The 24,402-nt window shown below is 42.2% G+C and overlaps 1 protein-coding gene across 12 annotated transcripts in view; it reads left to right on the forward strand.

Moving 5' to 3' along the window:
• Positions 1 to 20,983, forward strand: part of AAK1 (AP2 associated kinase 1) — a 166,550-nt gene extending 145,567 nt beyond the window's left edge. For 4 of the 12 annotated variants that reach the window (XM_032873727.1, XM_032873723.1, XM_032873724.1 and 1 more), the window contains 5 exons: positions 5,058 to 5,159; positions 6,188 to 6,289; positions 7,687 to 7,797; positions 9,418 to 9,528; positions 19,775 to 20,983. In XM_032873727.1, the coding sequence (XP_032729618.1) occupies positions 5,058 to 5,159; positions 6,188 to 6,289; positions 7,687 to 7,797; positions 9,418 to 9,528; positions 19,775 to 20,904 (1,556 nt within the window). In that variant the 3' untranslated portion in view covers positions 20,905 to 20,983. Of the gene's footprint in view, positions 1 to 5,057; positions 5,160 to 6,187; positions 6,290 to 7,686; positions 7,798 to 9,417; positions 9,529 to 10,423; positions 11,801 to 19,774 lie in introns of those variants that run through there. The other 8 variants (XM_032873732.1, XM_032873730.1, XM_032873731.1 and 5 more) reach the window with 5 other exon arrangements.
• The last annotated feature ends 3,419 nt before the right edge of the window (positions 20,984 to 24,402 follow it).

Consider the following 24,402-nt stretch of genomic DNA (forward strand, 5'->3'; position numbering starts at 1 on the left):
TCCTCTCACATTTCACTTTATTCAAAGAATTCTGCCTTTCCTGATCTCCTACGAAGACACGTGGGTAAAATCTGAAACTCTGCCCATTCTCACTCTAATCCCAGGCATCTGTAGCCTCATTAGATGTCAACAAATCGTGAAATGCCCAGGGAGAACTTACTTGAGGTTTGGGATCTTAAAAAACATTCTCCGCACATGTTCCTAAATTCACCACCCTCTTCTCGGCACTGCTGGTCCCCATCCACCCCCTTCATGACACGTGGTCTCTCAGAGCCTCTTTCTGTAACTCTCAGAGAGCAGATAGAATTCCTAACATGAGTCATATCAAGGGCGGCCCGTGCTGCACATGGAAGGCCTGCCGGCCGTGATTTAGAAACTCTCAGCCTCCTGTAGCCTTCCTTGTGCAGCCCATTACACCCTGTTCTCTGGTTCTTCACTTAAAGTGATCAAAAATGAGCAGTAATACCTTGAGATGTGACTTTTTCTAAGAGTCTTCACTTTCTAAAGCAACCAAAGCCTTAGTTCAACCGGAAGACTGAATCTCTAGTATGTAGAAGGTTGGGGTCCTAGTCCTAATTAGCTCTCTGGTTTACCTGCTCTAAGCTCTCAGGCAAGTGGCTTTGCCTTTCTGGAACTGATTCCTTCATCTGTAATCGAGAAGGCTAATTGAGTAAGATCTGAGGCTCCTCCCAGGGCCAATGTGTCTTTGCTAATTTGGCCGTTGTGCGGGGGACCATGGCTCTGTGAAAACCTGTTCTCCCATGTCAATGAACATAGGCAGACCCTGTAGGCAGCATGTGGAGGAAACTGTGAAGTCAAGTCCGAGCTCTACCATGTTCCATCTGTGACTTTGGGCCAGGCACACAGTCTCTTTCACCATCCTTCTCAACTCCATCCGTATTCCCAAACCCAGGTCTTTTTGTGAATAATGGATGAAAATGCTTGACATTGAACTCTACAAAGGGAAGTGATAACCGTAGTTAGAAAGGCTGCTGGACACCCACACTGAGTCGCTGAGAGTCTTCTGTCCTCTCGAAAGCGCTAGGTATGGCGGATTTGGATTGCACACTCCGTCTGTGCCCTCACTCCTAGTTCTCTATCTGCTCCTGCCCTGTTCCTGCTCCTCCCTCCCACGTGTCAGTATTCGAGGATTCTTGAGCAGCAGTGACCATACAGACTAGCCGTGTGAATTACCCGTTACTTGAGGTTCGGTCAGAAGATAAGCCCCCTAAATTGGGCAACTTACCCCATCCGCACCCTGTCTGTCTCACCACACACACGCACACAAGCACGGACATGTACACAAGTACTTTTTTTTTTATCCCCCTCATGTTATCTTTTTGCTAATGGCTAATAAAAATATTCAGTTCTTACTGAAGTACCTGACTTTCTGGTTGACCCCCTCTTCCTCCCCACCTCCCTAATGAAGCAGAGATGTGACGTAAGATACGAGAGGAAAATCTGAGAACTGGGGATACAGAGACTAAGAAGATAGCTTCCCTGTCTATAGTCCTTTGTAAGGGCTGCAAGAAAAGTAAGTGCAGAGTGGTCCAGACGGTTCCCAATGTGGCAGGGAGGATCGGGAAAGGAGCAGAAGAGATGATACTTGAAAGACCAGTACAGAAACATGGTAGGAGGTATGTCCGTTGTACAGTTGAGGAAGTAAGGACAGAAGTTCGAGGACCAACCCCATGGTCTCAACCTCTCGCTGGAGAGGCTAGAATTCAGACTCGCATTTGGCTAGCCCAAGCTTTATCACCGAGATAAACTAGTGTTTGAAAGATAAGCAGGTAATTTGGGAGTCTGTTACTTTCTATCCATTGCTTTGAGATTGTGATTGTGTGAGTGCTAAAAGTGAAAGAAGCAAATAATTACTTTCCTGCACATGAAAGAAGCTCTTTTTCGGTGTAAAACAGAAGCTAGTGTGCAGCATAATGAAGAATTAGACTTTTCAAGAAGACCATCTTCTTTTTGCCTTTATGCTAAAAACTGTCACATTTTTAAACATCTTTTTTGCTAATAAGATGTTATGCATGATGCAAGATTAATGCTGATGTGATTATGCTTGGATATTTGGTCAGTACTCTGGGGTTTTTCCCCCTCTGCTGTTGAGAAGCTTCTTTTCCTCTCTCTTCCTTTCTTCAATATAAATACCAGGCGTAAATGAGAGAAAGTTAGCAGATTGTCATTTAACTCAAAGATATCCACATCCAAAGATGGTAAATTGATATCACATATAAAAATCTTTTTCTGCAGTGTGTTACTTGTACCAAAGCAAATTATCTTGCCAAGACATTAAAATCCATGATTTGGTTTCAGTCCCTCAACAAATACCAATTTTGTCTTTATTTATCTTGATTCCTGATGGCCTAGAAGAATGCAGATTCATTAAAATGTTCTGTACACCTACTTGAACTTTAAGTCGCTTCCTTTTCTCAGACATTTTCATTTTAGTTTTACCTTAATGGCATGTTATTTCTGTGATAGAAAAAAGAATGTCAGCAGGCTTTTAACAGGGCAAGTTAAAGAGTTTATGTGGCCTCAACCTCTTTACAAGTAAAAGGAGGTTGAGCTCTTAATTCCCTTCTTTGTGTAAGATTCTGTGATTCAGGATTTTGTTTCAAGTAATGCTCTCTACCTTTAATAAGTTGAAGATAAATAGAGACTTGTTGATGGATCAAGGCTGAAAAAATCATGAAGAAATCTTAATGTGTGCACTTACCACACATTAACTTATCGGGTGTGACAAATCTGGCAGCTTCTTCTATCCTTTTGTTTCCCAGCCAGAAGACATGAGAAGTAATCCGTCTTCAGGTTTAAGTGCATTTCATGAGATTTGACCATAGGATGATAAGTGTACCAGCTTGTCACAGGCTCTCAGTTGGCAGACAATAAATGATTGTTGAAGTTAACTTAGACATATTTTGATTCACTTGCTGAGTTACACAGCATTTCTAAATGCAAGTCCAAAAATTTTTTTTCGAAACTAAGCCCAGGAAGGGATATGAATGCATAAAGACTTATATGCATATGTTTATGGCAGCTTTATTTTAATAGCTAAAAACTAGAAACAACCAAATGTCTTATCAACTGGTGAATGATTCAACAAAATGTGGTACATTCATACACTGAAACACTACACAGCAATAAAACTGAACAAACTTTGCAGCATGTCCACAATTGCCAAACTGTGGAAAGAGCCAAGATAGCCTTCAACAGACGGATGGTTAAAGAAGATGTGGTCCATATACACAGTGGAATATTACACAGCCATCAGAAAGGATGACTACCCAACTTTTGCATCAACATGGACGGGACTGGAGGAGATTATGCTGAGTGAAAGAAATCAAGCAGAGAAAGTCAATTATCATATGGTTTCACTTACTTGTGGAGCATAAGGAATAATAGCATGGAGAACATTAGGAGAAGAAAAGGAGAAGTGAAGGGGGGGAATCGGAGGGGGAGATGATTTATGAGAGGGACTGTGGACTCCAAAAAACAGAGGATTTTAGACGGGAGGGGAATGGGGGATTGGGTGAGCCTGGTGATGGGTATTAAGGAGGGCACAGATTGCATGGAGCACTGGGTGTTACAAGTAAACAATGAATGTTGGGACACTACATCAAAAACTAATGTATTATGTGGTAACTAATATAACACAATAAAAAAACAAAACAAAAACAACAACAAAACAAACACACTACTATGCCATGACAGGTAGGGATCTCAAAAGCATTATGTTAAATGAAAGACATCAGGGGTGCCTGGGTGGCTCAGTGGGTTAAGCTTCTGCCTTCGGCTCAGGTCATGATCCCAGGGTCCTAGGATCGAGCCCCTCATCGGGCTCTCTGCTCAGCAGGGAGCTTGCTTCCCCCCCCTCTCTCTGCCTGCCTCCCTGCCTACTTGTGATCTCTGTCTGTTAAATAAATAAATAAAATCTTTAAAAAAAAAAATGAAAGACATCAGGCAGAAGAGAGTACCTACTCTATGGTTCCCTTTATAGGAAATTCTAGAAAAGGCAAAAGTATAGGGACAGAAAATAGATCAGTTGTTGCCAGGGTCTGGAGGGTAACAGGATGGCACTGACTAGAATAGGTACGAGGGTAATTTTGGGGATAATGGAAATGTGCCACATCATTTCAGTGGTGCTTACATGAATGTGTGCATTTCTCAAAACTCAGCAAATTGTACACTTGAAATTGGTGGCTTTTATTCAGTGTACATTGTACCTCAAATTTTTTTTAACTTTTTACTTAAATTCCAGTTAGTTAACATACAGTCTAATATTAGTTTCAGGTGTAGAATTTAGGGATTCATCACTTATATACAACACCCAGTGTTCATCACAACAAGTGTCCTCCTTAATACCCACACCCATTTCGCCCTTCCCCCTCCTCTCCTCCTCCCTTCTAGCGATCTTCAAGTTTGTTCTGTATAGTTAAGAGTCCGTTTTATGGTCTCTCTCTCCCCCCCCCATGTTCATCTGTTTTGTATCTTAAATTCCACATGAGTGAAATCATATGTTATTTCTCTTTCTCCGACTGACTTATTTCACTTAGCATGATACCCTCTAGGTCCATCCATGGTGTTGCAAATAGCAAGATTTCATTCTTTTTGATGGCTGAGTAATATTTTATTGTATACATATGTATGGACCACATCTTCTTTATCCATTCATCAGTTGATGGACATTTGGGCTCTTTCCATAGTTTGGCTGTTGCTGCTATAAAAGGTGCATGTGTCCCTTCAAATCAGTATTTTTGTATCCTTTGGGTAAATACTTATACCTCAAATTTTAAAACAAACAAACTTAGGGCAGTATCTTGAATGACTTACAAAGTGACTACTTCACCTGGGGAAATCATCACTTTTAAATTTTGAACTTTGGAAGCTTATTTTTAATTAACAGTAAAAGATACTAACAGTCTTTGTTTTTATGATGAATTGGTATAAAAGTTTGACCCCAAAATGTGTTTGTATAGAAAATGGTAAATGATCAACTTGCTTTAATATCTCATTGCATTTTTGCTTTCTCTTTGCCTCTCTGCCCAACCTAGAAAAACTAATTGAGGGACTCAAATCTCCTGACACTTCTCTCCTGCTCCCTGACCTCTTGCCTATGACAGACCCTTTTGGTAGCACTTCTGATGCTGTAATTGGTAAAGTCGTCGTCTCTTTTTTTTCAGTCCTGCATGATATATGTGCCTGTTTCAAGAACGATCACTAACTGGTTAGCAGATCCCCAGGGGATAGCCCTTCTGAGGAGTGGAAAGTGCCACAAAGCCTCCTTTAGTCTTATTTGCTATCACCCCAAAGGAAGAGTTTTCTCTGCCTTCCCAGGACACCACAGTTAGGTTTGCTTTGCCTGAGATGTCTAGAGGGACTTGTTTTTGAATGAGGAGGAATGGAAAAAATTCACCATTAGTTACAAAACCTTCATGAAGGAAATTGGTTTCAAGCGGGGACCTTACCTTTAGCAGATTCTTCTTTAGAAGGCCCCGTATGTGCCACGTATCTGTAACGGGCATCACTAGCCAAGCAGTGACAGGAAACACTTGCCCAGTGGTGAAGCCCCACGAGTAGAATCCAGGCAAGGGGCTTGGTCCACTCAGTCTGCTATTGCCCTGTGCTCCTACAGCAGGGCAGGCGAGACGTACAAGATGTCAAGGTCCCCTGTACTCTGGGGCCCATAGTCCTCAAACTCAGAAAGGACATGAGCCGAGGGGGGGCGGGGGCCTCCAGCTGTGGGATGTCAGACAGCGTGAAATACCTCCCCGCTACAGCAGGGGGTGGGATTTGAGATGGACTCGTGGCCTTTTCGAGGCACAGAGGACCTCTGCCCCCAGGTTCATCCCTTAAGAAAAGCAAAATTACCGTAAGATATTATGGTGCCTTTCAGCCTGTGTCTTCTGACATGGAAGAAATCTGCTAGGTGGCCCGTATTCTACATTTATCTGTAAAAACCAAGACTCGCCAGGACTCATCAGAGCAGTTAACCCTGCGCATGCATGCTCAGTCAGGGAAGCCCAGACAGCAGACATTCAGTAACTTCTTGGGCTGCCCATCTTGCCCGAGCCTGGCACTTGAGAGCCCCGTAGAAGAAAGCCTCCACAGAATTGTCTAAAGAACCTTTTGATTCCTCTCCCCTTACCCTCTGTTCTCCTTTCTTAATGCTTTGTTACAAAAGAAAAGGCCGATGTTGCTGTTGAGAGTCTCATACCAGGACTGGAGCCCCCAGTGCCCCAGCGCCTTCCATCTCAGACGGAATCTGTGGCCTCGAACCGCACAGGTCAGTCCGGTCTCTCTGCAGCTGCAGGGACCGTTCACTGTGATGGCCTTCGCGGTCAGCCTTTCCATCTGCAGCAGGTGACCCTCTTCTTTTGCAGCCTGGTCACTTGCCCCTAGAATGGTCAGATGCCCCTAGAATGGGGGTACAGCCCCAGCTTCTAGAAGTTGAGTGATACGATTCCAAGCCGAAGAGCAGAGTATTTTTGGAGCCATGTTCTCTGTAGAGCGGTCGTTGGACTTTCTCTGGTTATGGTATTTCCTTATTTAAGATTCTTTTCACTGGTGTCAGGTTCCCTGCACCCCCTTCTCTAAAAAATTCTGCTGAGCTGCAGGGATGACTGGACTCCTCCAAGGTTTCTGAGCCACTTTCCAGCGAGTGGTGTCAGTAACTTCGTGGAGCTCACCCTCTGGATGTGGACGTTCTATTCCCAGTCCAGTGTTTTTAGCTTATATGGATGGTTTGCTGTTAAATTATAGGCAGAGTTGAAATCTTCCCTGGTCCGGCATTGTTTTTACCCTAATTTCAAACTTCTCTCTTAATAGAATCCTTTACTATCCATAAATCCAGAGTTGATAGCCTGCATTTTTATCGAGCCCATAGTTACCTTGGTAAAAGTGTCTGATTTCCTACCTTGGGACAGAAAACAATTGGAAGTCTGGGAACTATGAAAATAAACTCAAGGAGGTGGGGGTGGGGGGATGAACAAAGAAGGTGAGATGGTTCCTTTGCCTCTTGCTTACTTGACTTGTCCAAAACTTCCCCAGAGAACAATTTATATGTTAAAATGCTTGAGCTCCATATTTTGCCTTCTCTCTGTTCCTCACCCAAAAGAAAAATCATATATTCAGAGAAGCAATTCAAATTGAAAGAATATTATTAAGAAGCAAGATCATTTTATTTTGAATGGGGATCTGGTTGAGATTTAGAAAATGCTGCTTAACCATGTCATATTCTGCTGATAATAAGCCAGGGACATCCCCCTCCTAGTCAGCTTCAATACCTCACCCTGTCATACCTTTCCCCCCGATTGTTTAGGGAAAGTTTAAATGAAACTCTTTAGTGGCAAAATCCTTTTTTCCCCAAGTGGCATTTGCTGAAAACTGAGTTGCTGAAGGGTTCTTGGCATCCAGATCACATATTTGCTGACCCAGCAACGTCGGAGCAAAGAAGTATTCCATATTTGATGTTGTTGATGTTAAGAGGAATCTAGAAGTACATGTTTCTATCAATGAAAATGCTGGGGGCTTAACATGTTACTTGTGGTTTTCTTTCTCCCGCCTTGGCTTGTACGTATGACATGTAAATGCAGTAACTTCAAGCCTAAACTCTAATCTCATGATATTGTGTGTGCCATTTAATGCCATCACTGACCTGCGATGCTGTCAATCTGGACTCAGATTCTCTCACCGGGGAAGATTCCCTGATTGATGGCTCCCTGCTTTCTAACCCTACTACTGACCTTCTGGAAGAGTTTGCCCCCATAGCGATCTCTGCTCCAGCCCATAAAGGTAAAATGCTTTCCTGTCCTCGGGCTCCCATGTGTCCTTCAAGGAGAACTGAATGAGTCCTGAGAATTTTCCTTACCGAAAGTCTTTGCCAGTGAAGTGGTCTCACCCCCTCCTTCATGTAGGAAACCCGAGTTTGTACTTAGCCTCTCTGTTAAAATCCCTCTCGGGAAGAGTGCCTCGTAAGGCTTAGACAACAGATTGGTGGAGCCATTGCTTTCCGGCTATCATAGGGACAGCATATAGTCCCTGTTCTCCATGAAAGGCAGAGCTCTGTGCCTTTGCAGTCAGCACAAGTAGATGGTTCAGTTGACTGTCCACTGACTGACTGTTGTCATTAATATACTTATTAGCCTTAGACCTTAAAATTGTTCATCAAATCTTATTTCAAGTTTTTGGGTAGTGATTGCTCAATAAAACAGCAGGCATAAGTCCTCAAAAGTCAGTCTTCAAAGACTGAACTTAGCAAAGGTTTAAATTTTGAGTCATGACTGATTACTGGATTTCTCTTTCTCATCTGCCATTTTCATTTCTTAGTCCTGGGTTGATACCAGTTTGAAAGGCTGCTGGACAGAAATAGCTTGAAATGAGTTCCCTTCAGTGAGCTGTTTATAAAAGTGACAGGCACAGGATGCAGGCGTTCACTAAACTTCTTTCTCTACTGGGGGTAGTGAAGTCGGTTTTCTGGAAGGAGCAAATGTATGGAAAAGGAGCAGTGTAAGTTTATTCTGAAAGAAATTCGAGAAGGAAGCCTCCCCAAGAAGTCTGAAAATAATTAGTTTTATGGTTTATGGCGGTAATAGCTGAGTTTTTGTTTTTATCCTTGATGGCATTAAAATTATTATGTTTTTATAGAGCGTGTGTTTAACCAATTATGTCTGGCAGGAGTGTCAGCAGCGATATGTAATTACAGAGAAACATCACTTGCAAAATAGGTGCTCAGCTAGCACTTACCCATAGGGTAATCTTAGAATGGAGGAGAATATTCTAACAAACTTAAACTTGAAATCCCAGGGCATGTGATCTTGGGCCCCAGCGTTCCCTGAGGCATCAGAGTTGATGGAAAGTCACAGGGCAGCAAGTCCTTTCAGAAGTATTTTATTTGCCTTGTATACAGCAGTTGCTTCTTTTTTTTAATTTTAATTTAAAATTCAATTAATTAACATATAGTGTAGGTAGCAGTTGCTTCTTCAAGAGCTACTAATTACCTCCCCCCTGCCCCTGGCTTTGAGTTTCTTGAGTATTGTTTGCTAATCAGGCCTCTGTTTGCTTAATAAGGAAGATAAATGACTAGTTCTTGGGCCTTTGTGAATTACTGGCACTGAAGAGATCCCTCACAGTAACTACAATGAGTGGTTTTAAAACGGTAGCGGAGAATTCATCCTCTAACACTTCTCCCTGACCATTTATGAAAGTCTTAACATGGCCAGCTTGAAACCATTTTTTTTCTGTTTCCCTATTTTCCAGTTTTGCTACTTTTATTTCAAGTCATGAAAATAAGCATTTTCACCTTCAAAAACAACAGCGATTGTATAGTTGGGAACTTTATGCCCTTACATGTTCTCTCATTTGCTAATCTCTACCTCTGTTGTTTCTGCTTGTGTACTTGCATTCTGTATTAAGCTGCGGAAGATAGTAATCTCATCTCAGGTTTTGATGTCCCTGAGGGCTCGGACAAGGTGGCAGAAGATGAGTTTGACCCTATTCCTGTATTGATAACCAAAAACCCACAAGGTAAGAAAGAGAGGATGTGGAAAAGAGAAGAGCTGGACATCACAGCTCACTACAAAATAGTAATGTACCTAATCTCCAAGAGGGGAAAAAAGCACCTGCACTTAACAAAGGAAACGGGGGATAATGGCAGACCGTGGGGCTGAAGCAGGATAAGATAGAGATACAGGTACAGATGGAGATACAGTTATCTTAAAGCTTGGCCGTGGTGTTTAGTTAGAAGGAATGTATTTAATACTTTGACCAAAATCTGGCTTTTACAAAGTTATCAAGAGAAAAATAAAGTGGAAACTTAGTGAAAACCGGAAGGCATATATTTTTTAAAAAGCACGGAACATTTCTTGAGCATGATTAGAATAATCTGTAATAAATATTCTTCCCAAAGAGATGAAGGATGGTACTTGGATACCATTTGCATCTTTTGGACATTCGTGAAGCATCCTTTATCCTCTCTGATGGGTTAAAATCATTTCAATGTGCCATGAGACCCTGAATTGCCATGGGATCATCTATATATTTCTTAAAGCCCATTTCTATTGCAGTGGTCTTAGTAACTAATTTCTCCCCAAAGCAAAAACTGTTGATTTTTACTTTGTCAGGGAGATGATTCGATGTTATCAGGAAGTTAGGGTCCAGCCAGCAGTTCTCAGGCAGAATGTCTATTCATTTGAAAATAGCATCCTCTTTGCAAGGTGTTCTGCCTCTAGTGTGGTGTGCCTGGAGTTTTGGTGGGAGGTGGTGGATACCTAGCTTGTATGCTTAAAAATCAACATGTAAGAGTTTGCAAATGTAAACTTTGCTTCTCTAGGGTTTGGTTTGGTTTCTCCTTTGCTTGCTCTGCACATCTAAACCTTAACCCTCTCTGTTTTGTACTGAATTCCTATCTCTCCACTTCCAGGTGGGCACTCTAGAAACAGCAGTGGGAGCTCTGAGTCCAGTCTTCCCAACCTAGCCAGGTCTTTACTGTTGGTGGATCAGCTCATAGACCTGTAGCCGGGACCCAGTAGCAGAGGCAATTCTGTAACCTTCACACCGTAATACACGTTTTCATTACGGAGTTATAAGAAAAAAGGATTTTTTAAAAAATCTACGAATAAAGGGCCCTCTGGCCCTTATCTCCTACCCCTTGCCTTCTCCTGTAGAAACGATAAGGAAAGAAAATCACTTTGGCCCTCCAGATATTCCTTGGCCAGTTCCTCCCTGTTAGTTTGCTGTGTTTTCTCATTACCCTTCTTCAATAGCATTATCTTAAATCAAGCGCTAGATGCCATGAGCTTCTCTGCTGGAATCAACTCCACCCAAAGCTTAACTGTAACTGAAACTAGTGAATTGACACCCTTGTCTCATTCTTGCTAGGAATGGCCTCCCAGACCAATCCTCTCAGCCCCTGTCTCCTTTGGCCAGATGCTGATGAATGTGTTTCTCTGTTTTTGCTTTTTACGCTGCTGCATTATATCATGAGGACGTGGCTTCTTCAGTTGGTCTTGACTCTGGGCAGTAGCCTGGAGATGGGTGTGACTTAAGAGAGGGTAAAACTGACTGACGGATGAGATGTGTTTGAAAAGAGCAATTGAGCCCAGCTCTAGCCCACCAGCTCTGACCTTGTTTGATCGTAGACCTAGCCAAGGGATTTTACACCCCATGCAACCTGCCCAGCATTCATCCAGCATTCTGGCTTCCATTGAACCGTGATTTCTCAGATCTGGAGACGTGACTGCAAGTACTTGAGATCCTTGGATAAAATGTGTACGTTATATAAAACCCAAGTATTGCCATTCCTTTTCATGTTAACTGTCCCGAGCCGGGATCTCAGAATTAGACCAAAATGAGACAATGGTGGTAATATGATACCTTTTATTAGAAGACTTTTCACTGGGGGGTGGATGGGGGAGGGGAAGGAATTGTAGCAGAAACAGATGTATTTTTCTTGTGATTTTTATTTTGAATCAAATATTGTAAATTGTGTATAAATGAAGACGCTGAATAGTTCTGTTTCCACTTGGCGTTTCAAGTCTGATATCAGGTGTCTGTACAGGGTTTTGATCTCTTTCCCTTGTATAACTACACAGCAATCCTACAGTGTAACATATGGAATCATTTTGAGTAGACTTGTGTGTTGCTGTAAGCTTTCAGCAGGTCCTCTGTCTTTGTAGAATAAGCATGTTGTTTATTTTCAGATAATCAGAAATAAGTGTGCTGACAAGCTAGGCACAATTTGATTCTGGCTACTTACCTTTCTTTCTCTCTGATGTTTGAATCGAAGGATGCAGCCAGCGGAATAGCGGAATATGTCCAGTTGGTTTTCCTTGGCTTCCTAGATTAAAAAGCAAAACAAAGCGTAGTTCCTCACTAACCTTAGAATATTGTTCATAAAATAAATAAAGGACCCTGCACTGACATGACAACATGCCTCATGGTCACCCTCTGTATATGTCCTTACTCGTTGGAGTGTATTTTGTTTTTCCTCCCATAGAAAGCAATTTTATAAAATTGCCCTTTTGAAATGAGGTGGGCACGGAGAAGTCCGTTGTGGTTCTCTTCCTTGAGTGCCACTTTCCATGATCAGAAGGGGAAACTCTTAATTGATCAGATTTGTACAAATAAAATTCCACGCTCATTTGTTTGTTTATCTAGTACTTTTGTTTCTTTTTCCACACGTTTGCACTTTAAGGGGGGTGGGGAAGAAAGTTGAGCAGGCAACAACGGCCTACAAATCACGGCACTTTGGAGGTCAAGCTTTGACCCCAGAAATGTGAGAACAGCCTTTGAAAGGCATCGGAGGGAAAGTCTGAATTTTTCAGTCTTCCTTCTGACTTTAAATACTTCCTGTGCCGGCTGGAACTAGATGAGCTAAGTAAAGGCCTCTGTTAGGATAATGGATCATTTCCAAAGTTGAGGGAGGCACAACCTTCCTGCTGAAGATAAAAAAAGATGTCCTTGAAGAGCTCTCCATGATGGGACAGCAGTGAAAATGGGACTCGGTTTGCCCCGTTATGGACAGGAATATTACTGAAGATCGAAACTGTATTCTTTTTCCTGGACATAGAAAGAATGTATAAACTAATGAAGGAAATGTTTATTTTTAAATAAGAACAATGTTTTATGCCTATATTTTCCAATTTGATTTTTGTTCACACATATACATGTTAGAAATATAATGGAACATCTAGTTTCTCGATTTAATTGAAGTGAAGAGTACAGTTTAGAAATTTGGTATCTCTAAATTGTTCCTTTCTTGTATTACCCATAATCACATTGAGATATATTCCCTAGTCGTCTGGCTCATGAAAGCTTAATGGAGACTGTTAATGAAAATGAACAGACTTGACTGGATGGAGGAAGTCTGAGGGAAATAATGACATAAAATCATCTTGGGTTTATTCTTTAGAAATAGGGCCTCAAAGGGGAGAACTATTTTTCTGTTAAGTTAGGAATCCATGTGAGTGACTCGGTAAATGGGACCTCCGTTAGTTTATAGCTTCATCCCTGAGCTAAAAGGGTTTATTGATAGGACATTAGAGACACTACAGCCTCTGATAATTGGGAGACACACGAAACTCTAGACTGAGCCACAAGCAAGTTAAGAGAGACCAGCCTATAGTCTATCCACTTCATCTCACAGGTGTGGGACGTAAGGTCGAGCCGTGGGAGAAGAGGCCTGGGCAGGACAGACCCCCTGGGATTGCTCCCTGACCTTTGCCAGTCACTGGCCAAGTAGCTGTCAGCAGGTGCTCCAGTTCTAGGAGTGGTTGTACCTTAGGTGTACGGTGATGAGTTTGGACTGGATAGTCTTTAAGCTTGTGGAGTTCTAGCATTCTGCCTACATATTATGATGCTTGGGAAGGACTATGAAGGATCTGTATTATCCTGATGTTCTTTAGTTCCCTTCTGTAGTTCTTAGTGTTACTGGGGCAGTATTTACATTTTAGAGAATTATAATAGCCCTTTACTACTTGAGCGGCTCTTCCTTCGTTATCCGAATAGAAGCCTACATTATTGGACAGTTTGAGACATAGATTTTTTTCTTTTTTAAGTATCTAAGTATCATTCTGTTTTGTTTTTTAATGGCCCTACCTATCCCAACAAAACAGTATCAGAAGACTGCAATTCTTTTAAAATATATAATCAGTGATCTGGCACTTAAAAATGGGCAGATACTATAAGCATATGTTTCTGATTTGCTTTAATCCAACTGTGCAAGAGTGGTAACTATACCAGAACACATCACAAGTTTTTTTTCCCCCCTTACAGCATTCAAATAACTAGATCACCAAATATAAGTCCCAGTATTTGTAAAAACACAGGACTCGGAGGAGATAAGGTTTAAATGGACAGTCTTAGCTACAGTCATAATTAATGATTTCTTTAGCAGACCTGTCAGAATTTTGGCCACTCAGTGAGTGTTGTTCCCCTCAAAGGCATCTGGTTTTACTTGGGAAGTTAATACTACTCTAACGGTGCTGCCTTCATTTAAGTTAATTCTGAAACCACCCCTGTCCTTAGAAACACTGTCATGGACAGTAATAAGGTGTAAGAAAATCCACTGAATTACTATCTAATTAGTATTGCTTTTAGCAGCCGGAGGTATGTTCTCTGTCTTATTAATCTTTTCCCATAACTCTTGGTTCTGAGTCACATTTAGCTGTTTCCAAAAAGCAAAATCACCCCCCTGCCATGAAACATGGTTACTATTGAAGACAGTAAAAAGAATAATCCACAGAAAATTCCCAGAGAGGACCTTATAATGGAAAGTGACAACAGTCAGTCTTGATTTCCTTAATATTCCGAATAAGGGAACTGCCATAATTTCACCTGTCTTTAGTGGTTTAGAAAATGGAAAGATGCAGATTTTAAAATAACCTCTGAAAGAGGTTGTCACTTTGTTCAGTGTCATTTGATATTGAACTTGGCGCTTCCTGAATTAGAATTATAGAACTTAGATTGCTAATAATTATAGGGGAACATACTCAAGAGAAGAACCTGTTTTTCTCAAGATGAAATTTTAGTTTTGCTTATAATACTTTTCTTTCCTGCTGTCCTGGCGGGTAATTGATCATTTTGATGTGAACTAACACAGTTTTCTCCAGGTCAGGATCAGTCTGCCTTCAGCAATTTTAGAGGAAGGAGGAGACCTTTGGGATTACCTCAGCCCAGAAGTGTGGAGGGATCTGAGTTCAGCTGCATAAATTCATACTGTAGATACCTTGGGCCAAAGTCAAGTCTCCCATGATGATGTTTGTCTAAATTTCCAGAAGTCTTTAACTTTCTCTGGCTGCAACATTACCAGGATCATGTAGCCACTAACTTAGAGTTTGGGGACAAAAAAATGACAAGATTGCCCAAAGTACAAAATTAAGCAAATTAGAGGCTGCCAGCCAGAACAGAGAAACTATCAGAGGGATATTTAAAATGAAATCTCTACTGAAACACACCAGATTATACAAAGCTATCTTTTATTCCTCTCTAGAGACTATAATTTTACCAACACAACGTTAGTCTTTTCATTTTCCACCCTAGTCATATTCCTGAAGTTGGATGTACTTGGGTTTCTTGAGTCAAAATGAATCCCAGATGGCCTCCTTTTCAGATAATCTGTAACAAGATACTTCTTTGTTTATCCTGGGTTTCCTTTCACTAAGGTGGAGGAGGGAGGTTCTTTGGGTAATGCTGACTTAGGCAGAGTTACCAAACGGTGGCGGTTGCTTGAACGGAAGACACTTTCCGGGTCCCCACTTGGATGTAGTGTCCTGACTTTCCTCTCTTTCCTGTGAGTATTCCCTCCCCCTACTGCACATCGCCTCGTCACGTGGATGCGTACTTACCACAGGTCTTTACCATGTCCTCCCCAAGAAGACAGAGCAAACAGAGGTACGCGAAGCTCCCTTCTACAGTAAAAATATGAAATTTAAACATTGCTACGCAAGTTTTGTGTTAAAAAAAAAAAGGTCTGTAAACAATTTATTATGTAAACATACAGGGGAATAAAGACTTATCTGTTCAAACGGGAGCCTGATGTTCACAGATGTAAATAACTTACAGTAACTGCCGCTTTCCTGATCTGAAAACGCATTTGTGCGAAAACGACTTGAACCCATTGTTGAGTGACTTACTGAGTGTGGCCACTGAGGTTTCCCCTTGCTGTCAGAGAGAAGAAAACCCCCGTGAGCCTGTATTTGGTGTGACTAGCCTCGGGGTTGCAAATGGAGCACAGATTTGCAGCTGCCCTCCTCTAATTTGATCCTTAATATACCCAGACCAGTTTAATTAAACGTTTGATGCTGGCAACAGCAGTTTGATGCCCAGGGAGAAATCTCTCTAATTGCTCCATTGCCTTAAGAGGCGCAGCGTCACTGGCCCGCATTGGCTCCCACCAAATCCCTGTTCCCCAGTCCTGGGCTTTAATAACCACTGCACAGCATAGGGTAGAACCAAACCTTTAATTTTATCATATAAGCTGAAAGGTCATGGCAATTATTAATTTGGTGTCCATCTCTTAATTCCCTGATTCGGCTCCGAGAGTGTGAATTTCAATTGGTGTTGCATTTCTGACCTTCTTGAGAAGGGACAGTTTGCTTTCTATTTGCCAAATATATATGAAGGTTTCTCAGTACTCCCAAGTCTTCGTTTTCAGTTTGGGGCAAGAAGTAGGTCTTCGATACTGCTTGTAACTGTTATTTCAGTTTACGGTATGGGGGAAAGTAAAATTCTGGCTGTGCAAGATATATTGCACTAAAGAATATCCAGCCTGGAATTTACGTCTTCAGATTCTGATTTTTCGGAAAGCACTCTGATGACCCCTTCACTGTGTCCATCAGATAAAATCCCCAGAGTAGACTTACCCCGAATCACTCAGCACTTAGGGTTGCTTTGAAAGTTAACAGGCCGTTAGTGAATAGGTCATCAAAGAGTTTTGGGGACCCCTTTCCTGCTCTGTCAAGCACATGAACTCTGACTGAATCTGCATGAGTTTGGAGCCTTGAAATAGACTCGTAGAACTCCTAAAAAGTGTGCTGACCCTTAACCTTGCACACAGTCCTCCATGACAGAAAGAAAAAGAAGGGTGTCCTGCCTTCTTGTTTAGTTTAATGGGCTAAACCGGAATGAAAAGGGACCTAACCCAGTTTGAGGGGATTAGAACCAAATGCCCTATTTGAGGCTTCATGATAAGAAAGACCCTTGCGCAGCCTGTGAGACCAGGGCGTGGATTGAAGGCCTCTACTCCTCAGGAACAACTGGCTGGCTTCACTGAGCTATGTGGTCCCGGGGTGTCTGCTGTGCATGCTTTTGGTTGCCAGAGGAATGGGGCCAAGACATGGGGTTAAAGTAGTGCAAATCCTTCTTTGCTAGTAGTCAGACTCTTTCAAACACGTTTACCTGATAGGGCAAGGCCATTTTCATATACAAGGATTGTTCACCTTGAAAACACATGCTTTCCTTATAAGAACATACATACTCGTATTCCAAAAAAGACCTCTTTTGCCAACAAGATTTAATGTCCATCTTCTGCTTGTAAGTTATTTAGGATCTCTCCTTGACTCCTTTGTGTCTTGTGCTGAGGGTGTATGGATGTCTGTGTTTCTCCCAAACCCACTGGCATTCTTGGGTCTCCAGAACGCCCGGCTTGGGAGAGCAGCAAAGAGTGGTTGCTCTCTGCTGTAGTCACAGTACACCTTCTCAAAAAAGAGTAAAGAGGTTAAGAGACTTGGCCTTCTTAGGAAAATCCTTCAAATGTAGTTTTCTAACCCTTAGGAGGCAGATTCATGCTGAAAAATAGAAACAGGTCTGGCCTTGTTTTGAAGAACAGGAAACAAGTTTCCCCTTCAAACTCAATGTCACAGGGTTTTAGTGACTGGGCTTGTGAGGTTTTAAAAGTTCTTGAAATTTTAGGTATGGTTTTCCTGTTACCATCAGGTCCTAGAATATGCTAATTTGGCAGGTTTCCAGTTGTCCAAGAACCCACTTTTTAAGTAATTTAGATAGGGTAAGCACATTCTTCTGTCCTGTCCAGCTCCAGATATGGTCCCCTCCACTTGGTACCTGATAGTTCTCAAAATGTAACCCAACATTGCAGGCATCCAGAGTGCCCCCGATTCTGTAGGCAGCTGCTTTTTGGCATTCTCTGCACACAAACAGATCTGGCAGAATTCAATTTAATTTCCCAAAAGCACTAACTCCAGTCAAACTAGTGTCCGGTTTTCATTATTGATCGATATGGTGCCAGAATTGGTCATTGGCTTGAATAAATTTACCATGTTTCCCCTAAAAGATATTTTGCTCTCCCACAGAACCAGCTTGATAACGTCAGCTCTGGGGGTAGTTTGGGCAGATGAGAAATTGTGTCTTAGTTTTGGCAACTGAAAACTTTGTCTAGCTGAGTCTGTGTTAGAACGTGGTTCAAGGAGTCTTGGGGGAGGGGAGCTTCCATGCCCCTTTGCTTGGCAAATCTTATTTTGGAAAACCTCTTTGCCCCTTTCATTTGAATTTCCTCCCAGAAATCACCATCTAAGAATCACAGTGGCAGAACTAATATCATTATACTTGCCTGAGAGTTTAGGATTATGTCTCTCCACATATACTGCAAGAGAGAAGATGTTCCATTTGCTTCCTAACAGCTGACTAACGCTTTCCTATCACCACGTGGGTGCACATACCAAAGCCGCAACGCCAAGAAAAAAAATGTATCCTCTTCAAAATCATATTTTTCAAACACTACTCAGAAAGCTGTTTGGCACCAGTACAGAATTTCACTTAAAGACTCCTAACTGGAAATTCACTGAATGAATGCATTCAAACTCAGAAAATGAGGGGGACACCCACCTTTTTTTGTTTGTTTCTGGAAACAGTATTTAAGATCAGAGCTGTTTAAAAAGAAGCATTGCTAAAAAGTTCTAGAATTCCGAGAAGCATAGTATTTTTGTACAGGATCTTCTAAAATGTTCCGACCTCTCTCTAACATCTCTTTACAATGTAATGTCTCTAAGTGACTGGTTTCCCAATAAACTGATTTTGATGCCGCTTCTGCTGTGTTCTGTGTGCTTAATTCAAGCAGAAACCTTGGTAGGGGATAATCGTTAGCAGAAGTTTCTACTAGCTAATGATTTGCCTGGAAGGGGAGAGGGTAACATGGGGAGGGGTTGATGGAATTACCTCAGTACAGAGGTTCCAGGGCATCTACAGAATCCAAACCACTGTACCAAATGCCTGGTGGGTTGGGAAACCCATGATGAAATGCTCTCTTTACCCCCAGCCACCCTTTCTCTGGATTCTTCTTGCTTAGTTACATATGCCTTTTTCCTGCCCTCTTGCTAACATGTGCCCAATGACATACTTCTAACCTGCTAATATTTCTTGGAAGGTAAGCTCTCTTGCATTCTGATAATTGTCTATTTGATTTTAAAAGCCAGAGCACCCTGAGGCACGTCCATCTAGCTAGAAGTAGACTAGTGTATTAGCGTTTGCAAATATTTCTGCAGTTAACCCATGTATTCTACTCCTTCTGCTTAAAGAACTTTGTAATAGATTCATTTAAGCAGAGGAGATCTTCCCTAACTGAGAAGACTGAAAACAAAATTCCGTACCAACTCCAGCTGAAGGTGACTTATTTAATACGATTTTTTATTATGTCTCCTCCCCTTAGAAGGCACCTTCAGTGTTGGCATTTGGGGCACTCCTGTGCTCTTTGACTAGTGCTCCTGATGTAAATCTTGCATTTATCAAGCAGCCGTGCTCTGCTGCTCTTGAGGGTAGGGATGGGGGTGTGGTTTGGGATTGAGAATCTGTCCTCAGAAACAGGCAGTGTGGAGCAGATGACCACTTGTCAGATACTCAGTTGCATTTGTCCCCAGACAGCATTTCTGCATAATCCAGAACTTCCATGGTATATGTGGAGCTGAGCGACCGGGTTTGTTTTCATTCCGTCCTGAGCCAGCACCAGGTAGAGCAGGTGGCTGTGCCTGGCCCCGCGAGTAGGAGCCTCGTGTAGTTATGCTGAATGTCTGTGTGCCTAACATCTTCATCTCCTTTCCTGTACATTGTGCCTATCATGTACCAAAATGTGAGACAGTGACTGCTTGTGTTCCAGTTTGTGTGCCGTTTCCTTGCCTGACTTTTATTTTTCTGTTTTTCCTTTTCCATTTCAACCTTTGTTTATTTGGTCCCACGATGTTTCTGCCATGGGTTGACCATTTTAAATGTTCCGAGGAGAGCTGATCTGATCTGTGCATTAATTCTGTGTTCTGTGCTTTTCTAGGTCTCCAGAGAGAGCCCAATCCCTGTCCTGTAATAACTGTAGAGCACTTTAAAGACTCAGCAGGCATTAAAGGCCTTCCCCTGTATCCAGACCCCTCCAGAGTACCTGGCACGAAAACGCAGAACAATTTAGAATCGGACTACTTGGCCCGAGATGGCCCTTCAAGCAACAGTTCATTCCACAGCAGTGAAGAGGAAGGGACTGATCTCGAGGGGGACATGCTGGACTGCAGTGGGTCTCGACCTCTCCTCATGGAGTCCGAAGAAGAGGACGAGAGCTGCAAGCCTCCCCAGGGGAAGCTGGGGGGAGCTCTTCCATTCGCTCAGCATGAAGTCTCTACTGAGCAAGCAAAGGCAGGCCAGGGCGGCCGAAAGAACCAGTTCCAAGCCCTCCCACAGCCAGCCACAGACGGTCTCGGGGAGCCAGATGTTTTTGCCACAGCCCCTTTCAGGAGCTCAAGGGTTCCAGCTGATGACTTGGATATTTTCTCCAAAGCCCCGTTTGTCTCCAAGGGCAGCGTGGCTCCTTCCCAGCCAGAGGAAGCAGACGTGTTCTTGAGAGCTCCCTTTACCAAGAAGAAGAACGTGGAGGAGTTAACGGTTGCCCAGAGCGCCCCCCAGGAGTTGCCTGTGCAGGCCAGTCTCCTCAGTCAGACTGATGACGTCCCTCTGCTCCCAGGCCTTGAGAGAGCAGTGTATGCCCCTGTCCGAGCTCAGTACCCAGTGGCTGCTTTTGTCCAGCAGTCTAACCTCCCCACCCATTCTGTGCAAGCAGCAGACCATCTTGACAGCATCTCTCCCAGGGGATCCTGCCTGGAATCTGGGGGCCATCCTAATGACAGAAACAAAGGACCTCAGCCCCAGAAAGAAGCTATCTCAGGCCCTGTGGCTGGCAAACCATTCCGCCCCCAGTCTTTATCCAAATATTCCCGTCACTATAGCCCAGAAGATGAGCCAAGTCCAGAAGCCCAGCCCATTGCTGCCTACAAAATTGTTTCCCAGACCAACAGACAGTCCATAGCTGGCTCTGTTTCCATCACATCCCTTTCCTCCAGGACTACGGAGCTGTCAGCGGTGGATCCATTTGCTTTAGCACCCTTTCCTTCCAAATCAGGCAAGCAGAAACCTTAGGAGCGCTACCTGAGCCTTCAAGCCTCTGTTTTTACCACACCCTCAGTACTCATCAGATCACTCCCAGCTGAGCCTCTCTCTGAAGTGCACCAGTTATTATCTCTCAGTTCCCTGTGTCCGAGCAGGATTCCTGTGGGCAGCGAACTCCGTGGCAGTGATACTCAGTTGAAACCCCTTTAAGTTATGCTCACTTCTTTTGTTTGTATTGATTTCTGGACTTCCAGGCATTTCCATCTCCACCTCCACCCACATCTCTGCTGTCTTTTTTGGCCCCAAGACTGTTTGAATCCAGAAATAACTTCACCCCAACCCCAGAGGGGCTATGTTACTGCGGATTATTTTTTTCCTGCACTTCCTGCTCTGAGTCTTGTCCATTGAGGACTCAAGATTAGTCCCTTCAGGACTCGACTTAATGCTCTTGCAAAGGAGATATTTATGGAAAGAAATCCAAGATGAAAATCCTGCAAATGAAGAGGAAGTGTAATCCTGCAGATACTAATCATTCCTGTAAAACCAGCAGCTCTACAAAGGATTCTCTGGATCCGTTTCTGAGTCTTTGCGAGCCGGGCTAGCCTCTCACACATGAGTGTTTGTGGGTGTGTGACCTGCATCAGATCCTTTCCTATGGAGAAACTCGAACAGATGAGCTATCTGTGCTCATGTTGAACAGTATTGAGTCTTCCCACACCCATGCTTTTTAAATCACTCTGAGTGCACAGGTATGTGTGTGTGTGCGTGTGTGTTTTGGCGCGCGCACAGGGAGTATTTTTCCTGTAGGTAAATCCTGTCTCACTATGCCTACCTCCACAACCACTCATTTACTGGCATTTGTCTCCTGACCTAACTGATTTGAGCCCTGTTTTTATTTAGTTCTGTCTTGTGGCAAAATGAAATCCATTGGAAGGTGTAGGAGAATCCTGCTGTAACTGAGGTTTCACAGAGTAGATGTTTTCCTCCAAAATTTGCTATTTGCTCTTAACAAATTCCATTTACATGGTTTTAAAGAATTATGATTTTTTTTTCCTCTCAGAACAATAGAAAAGAGCATCTAGTCCCAATTTGAACCATTGGGTATGTGGTCTTAGTAATATTTTAAAGTACTTAAAAACCTTAGGTCTGAGCACTCCAGGCTGTCCTCCTAGAATTAATCATGAGACTAGGCTACAAATTAGAGTTGCATACTTGTTTGTGTTTTCCGATTCCTTGCTACCTTTCTCCACTGCCTCTTGAGGAAAAATAAATCTGAGACATGTAAATCAGTTTGAGAGAAAAGAGCTTAATCAACTATCCATGAAAATCTTTCAATTTCCTGTCCTCTGTAGATGTTAAAGTAGGCCAGATAGGTGACTGACTTGTGTTTTTGAAATGTCTATTTCTGGAAAGATCTGACTCGTTCCCGGCTCTTTCCATACCCGTTATTATTAGTGCCTTAAGGTGAAACTTTTGTCTCAATAGGAAGATCTGTGCTGAGGAAGTTCAACTTAATGGAAAGAGCTGCTCCACCGTGTTCCAACCTGAAAGCTTCCATTGACTTGTAATCGATGTCAGTGATGTCTCCATTAGCTGGAGAAGTTGTGAGAGTTGCTTACCAAAACAGATGAATGATTTAAGAGTTGGAAATTCATCCAAGAATCAAGCCAGAATGCCAAACTCTATTGCAGTTGAATAGGTGTCGTATACTTTAAATTTGAAATTCAGGAATCTTGGGGGTAGAATATGAACAGCAACTTCTCAAGACATTTTCTAGTTTGGTCTCCACCTATTTCAAACATCCAGGTGAAAAGAAAAGTACTTGGCACTGGATCAGGGCTACTGGCGATGGCTTTACACCTGAGGTTTCAACCACTCCAATCTTTCACTTTGATGAATGTTAAATGTCCCTTCTAAGACTCTGCTTTTCTCCCCTTGATGATTTCTGATTTCTTTTGTGTAATGGTGGATGCAAAATCCTCTCTCCAGTTGAATAAATAGTTTGGGCTAACGCATATGGAACTTTGCATCCCAGCCTCTTCCCTTGGCCATTATCAAGTAAAGCCCTCCAAGGCAGGAGCTAAGAGGATAAGAATATTCAGGGAGAGTTCTCACCCTGAGTCAGTAACTCTTCAAGTGGAAGGTCATTCTCATTCCCTCTATCAAATATTCAGGATCACCTCTGTAATAGCCCTGCAAAATGTCTTTCCTTTGGTTATTTAATCACTTCTAGCTAATCAAGCAGCCATTTTAGCTCTTGAGGTAAAGTCAATAAAATCATTGAATCATTTGTCAAGCATGGGCTTGTAACCCTTTTTTATTCTCACTGGAGAGGTATGATGGGTAGGGACTCTAAATACATTCTTTGAATAGAAGTGAACGTAAATACATGCAAATTGCTTGTGTTCTTACTGAGTGATGCATGAAAACTTTTGACTATATTACAATAATTGTCAGCCAATAACTAGTAAATTCTGCACTGATCTTTGGATCATATAGGGTAAATGCATCATTTAAAGATAAAATATTCCTGCCAGAGGCCATTCTGAATCTGGAATTCTAGAAAATTTAGTGTTAAGGGAATTAGGAGCGCTCAGGGTGCTTTGAATTAGTAGCAAATGCATGTTTCCAACAACTAATATTGCAACAGGTTAACATTACAGAGAAAAAGAAGATATATAGTCAGCAAAATGCTACTACACCTTTTACTTTTATATGTTATTTGCTTTACACATCTGATAGGAAATGCAAGAACTTTTGACTTTTCATTTCAGTGGAGAGCAATGAGCCAGAATCTATTTTAGATACAAAGCGTTGAACCCACAACATGCACTGATGAACTCTTTTAAAGAATCTGCGTTAAATGACTAACAGGCTCTATTGAATTAATGAAGTTATATTATGTGTGGTGGAAAATAATCACCTTGAGCTCACATACGGCCTGTTAGGCTCCCAGTCCTTGTTAGCTTGGGAGATGGAATGAACAAAAACTTGGTGCAGAAGCAGATGCTGGGCAGGACCTCAGTGAATCTAGGTCATAAATTCAATGTCATTTTGGGCTCCATAATTATTGAAAAAATAATTTGGTATGTGTAGATGTGTGTACATGTCCACATGCCTGTGTTAGGTCTCAGTTTAATTTGGCAACCAACATTTCTTGAAATTTTCGAGAAAAATACCAGCATCTTTTTGGCCCACTATTTATGTAGTAAGTTTTAGAGTATAGGTCCATCAGTGTTTCAAACTATTGGGTGGACATTTCAGTGACTCATAAAGTAGGAGATTTCAGTTTTACTTAAATGTAATCTCCAGAGTGACCTGACAATACAAATTCAATCACGCTGATAAAGAAAAATCATCAGAACATATGTCATATAATAAGTGTGCATTTTATCAAATAGGATTTTATAGGAAACTGCACAAGGGTGAGATCCAACTCATTCTCTAGCAGGAAGGAAACAACTTAAAATGGAGTCAACTTGGGTGCCTTTAATAAGGAAAAATGTTATCCGCTGTGTCTTTGGAATT

This window comes from Lontra canadensis, unplaced genomic scaffold (genome assembly GCF_010015895.1).
Source record: "Lontra canadensis isolate GAN:19392208 unplaced genomic scaffold, GSC_riverotter_1.0 scaffold50, whole genome shotgun sequence".
In the NCBI taxonomy this organism is placed as follows: Eukaryota; Metazoa; Chordata; class Mammalia; order Carnivora; family Mustelidae; genus Lontra; species Lontra canadensis.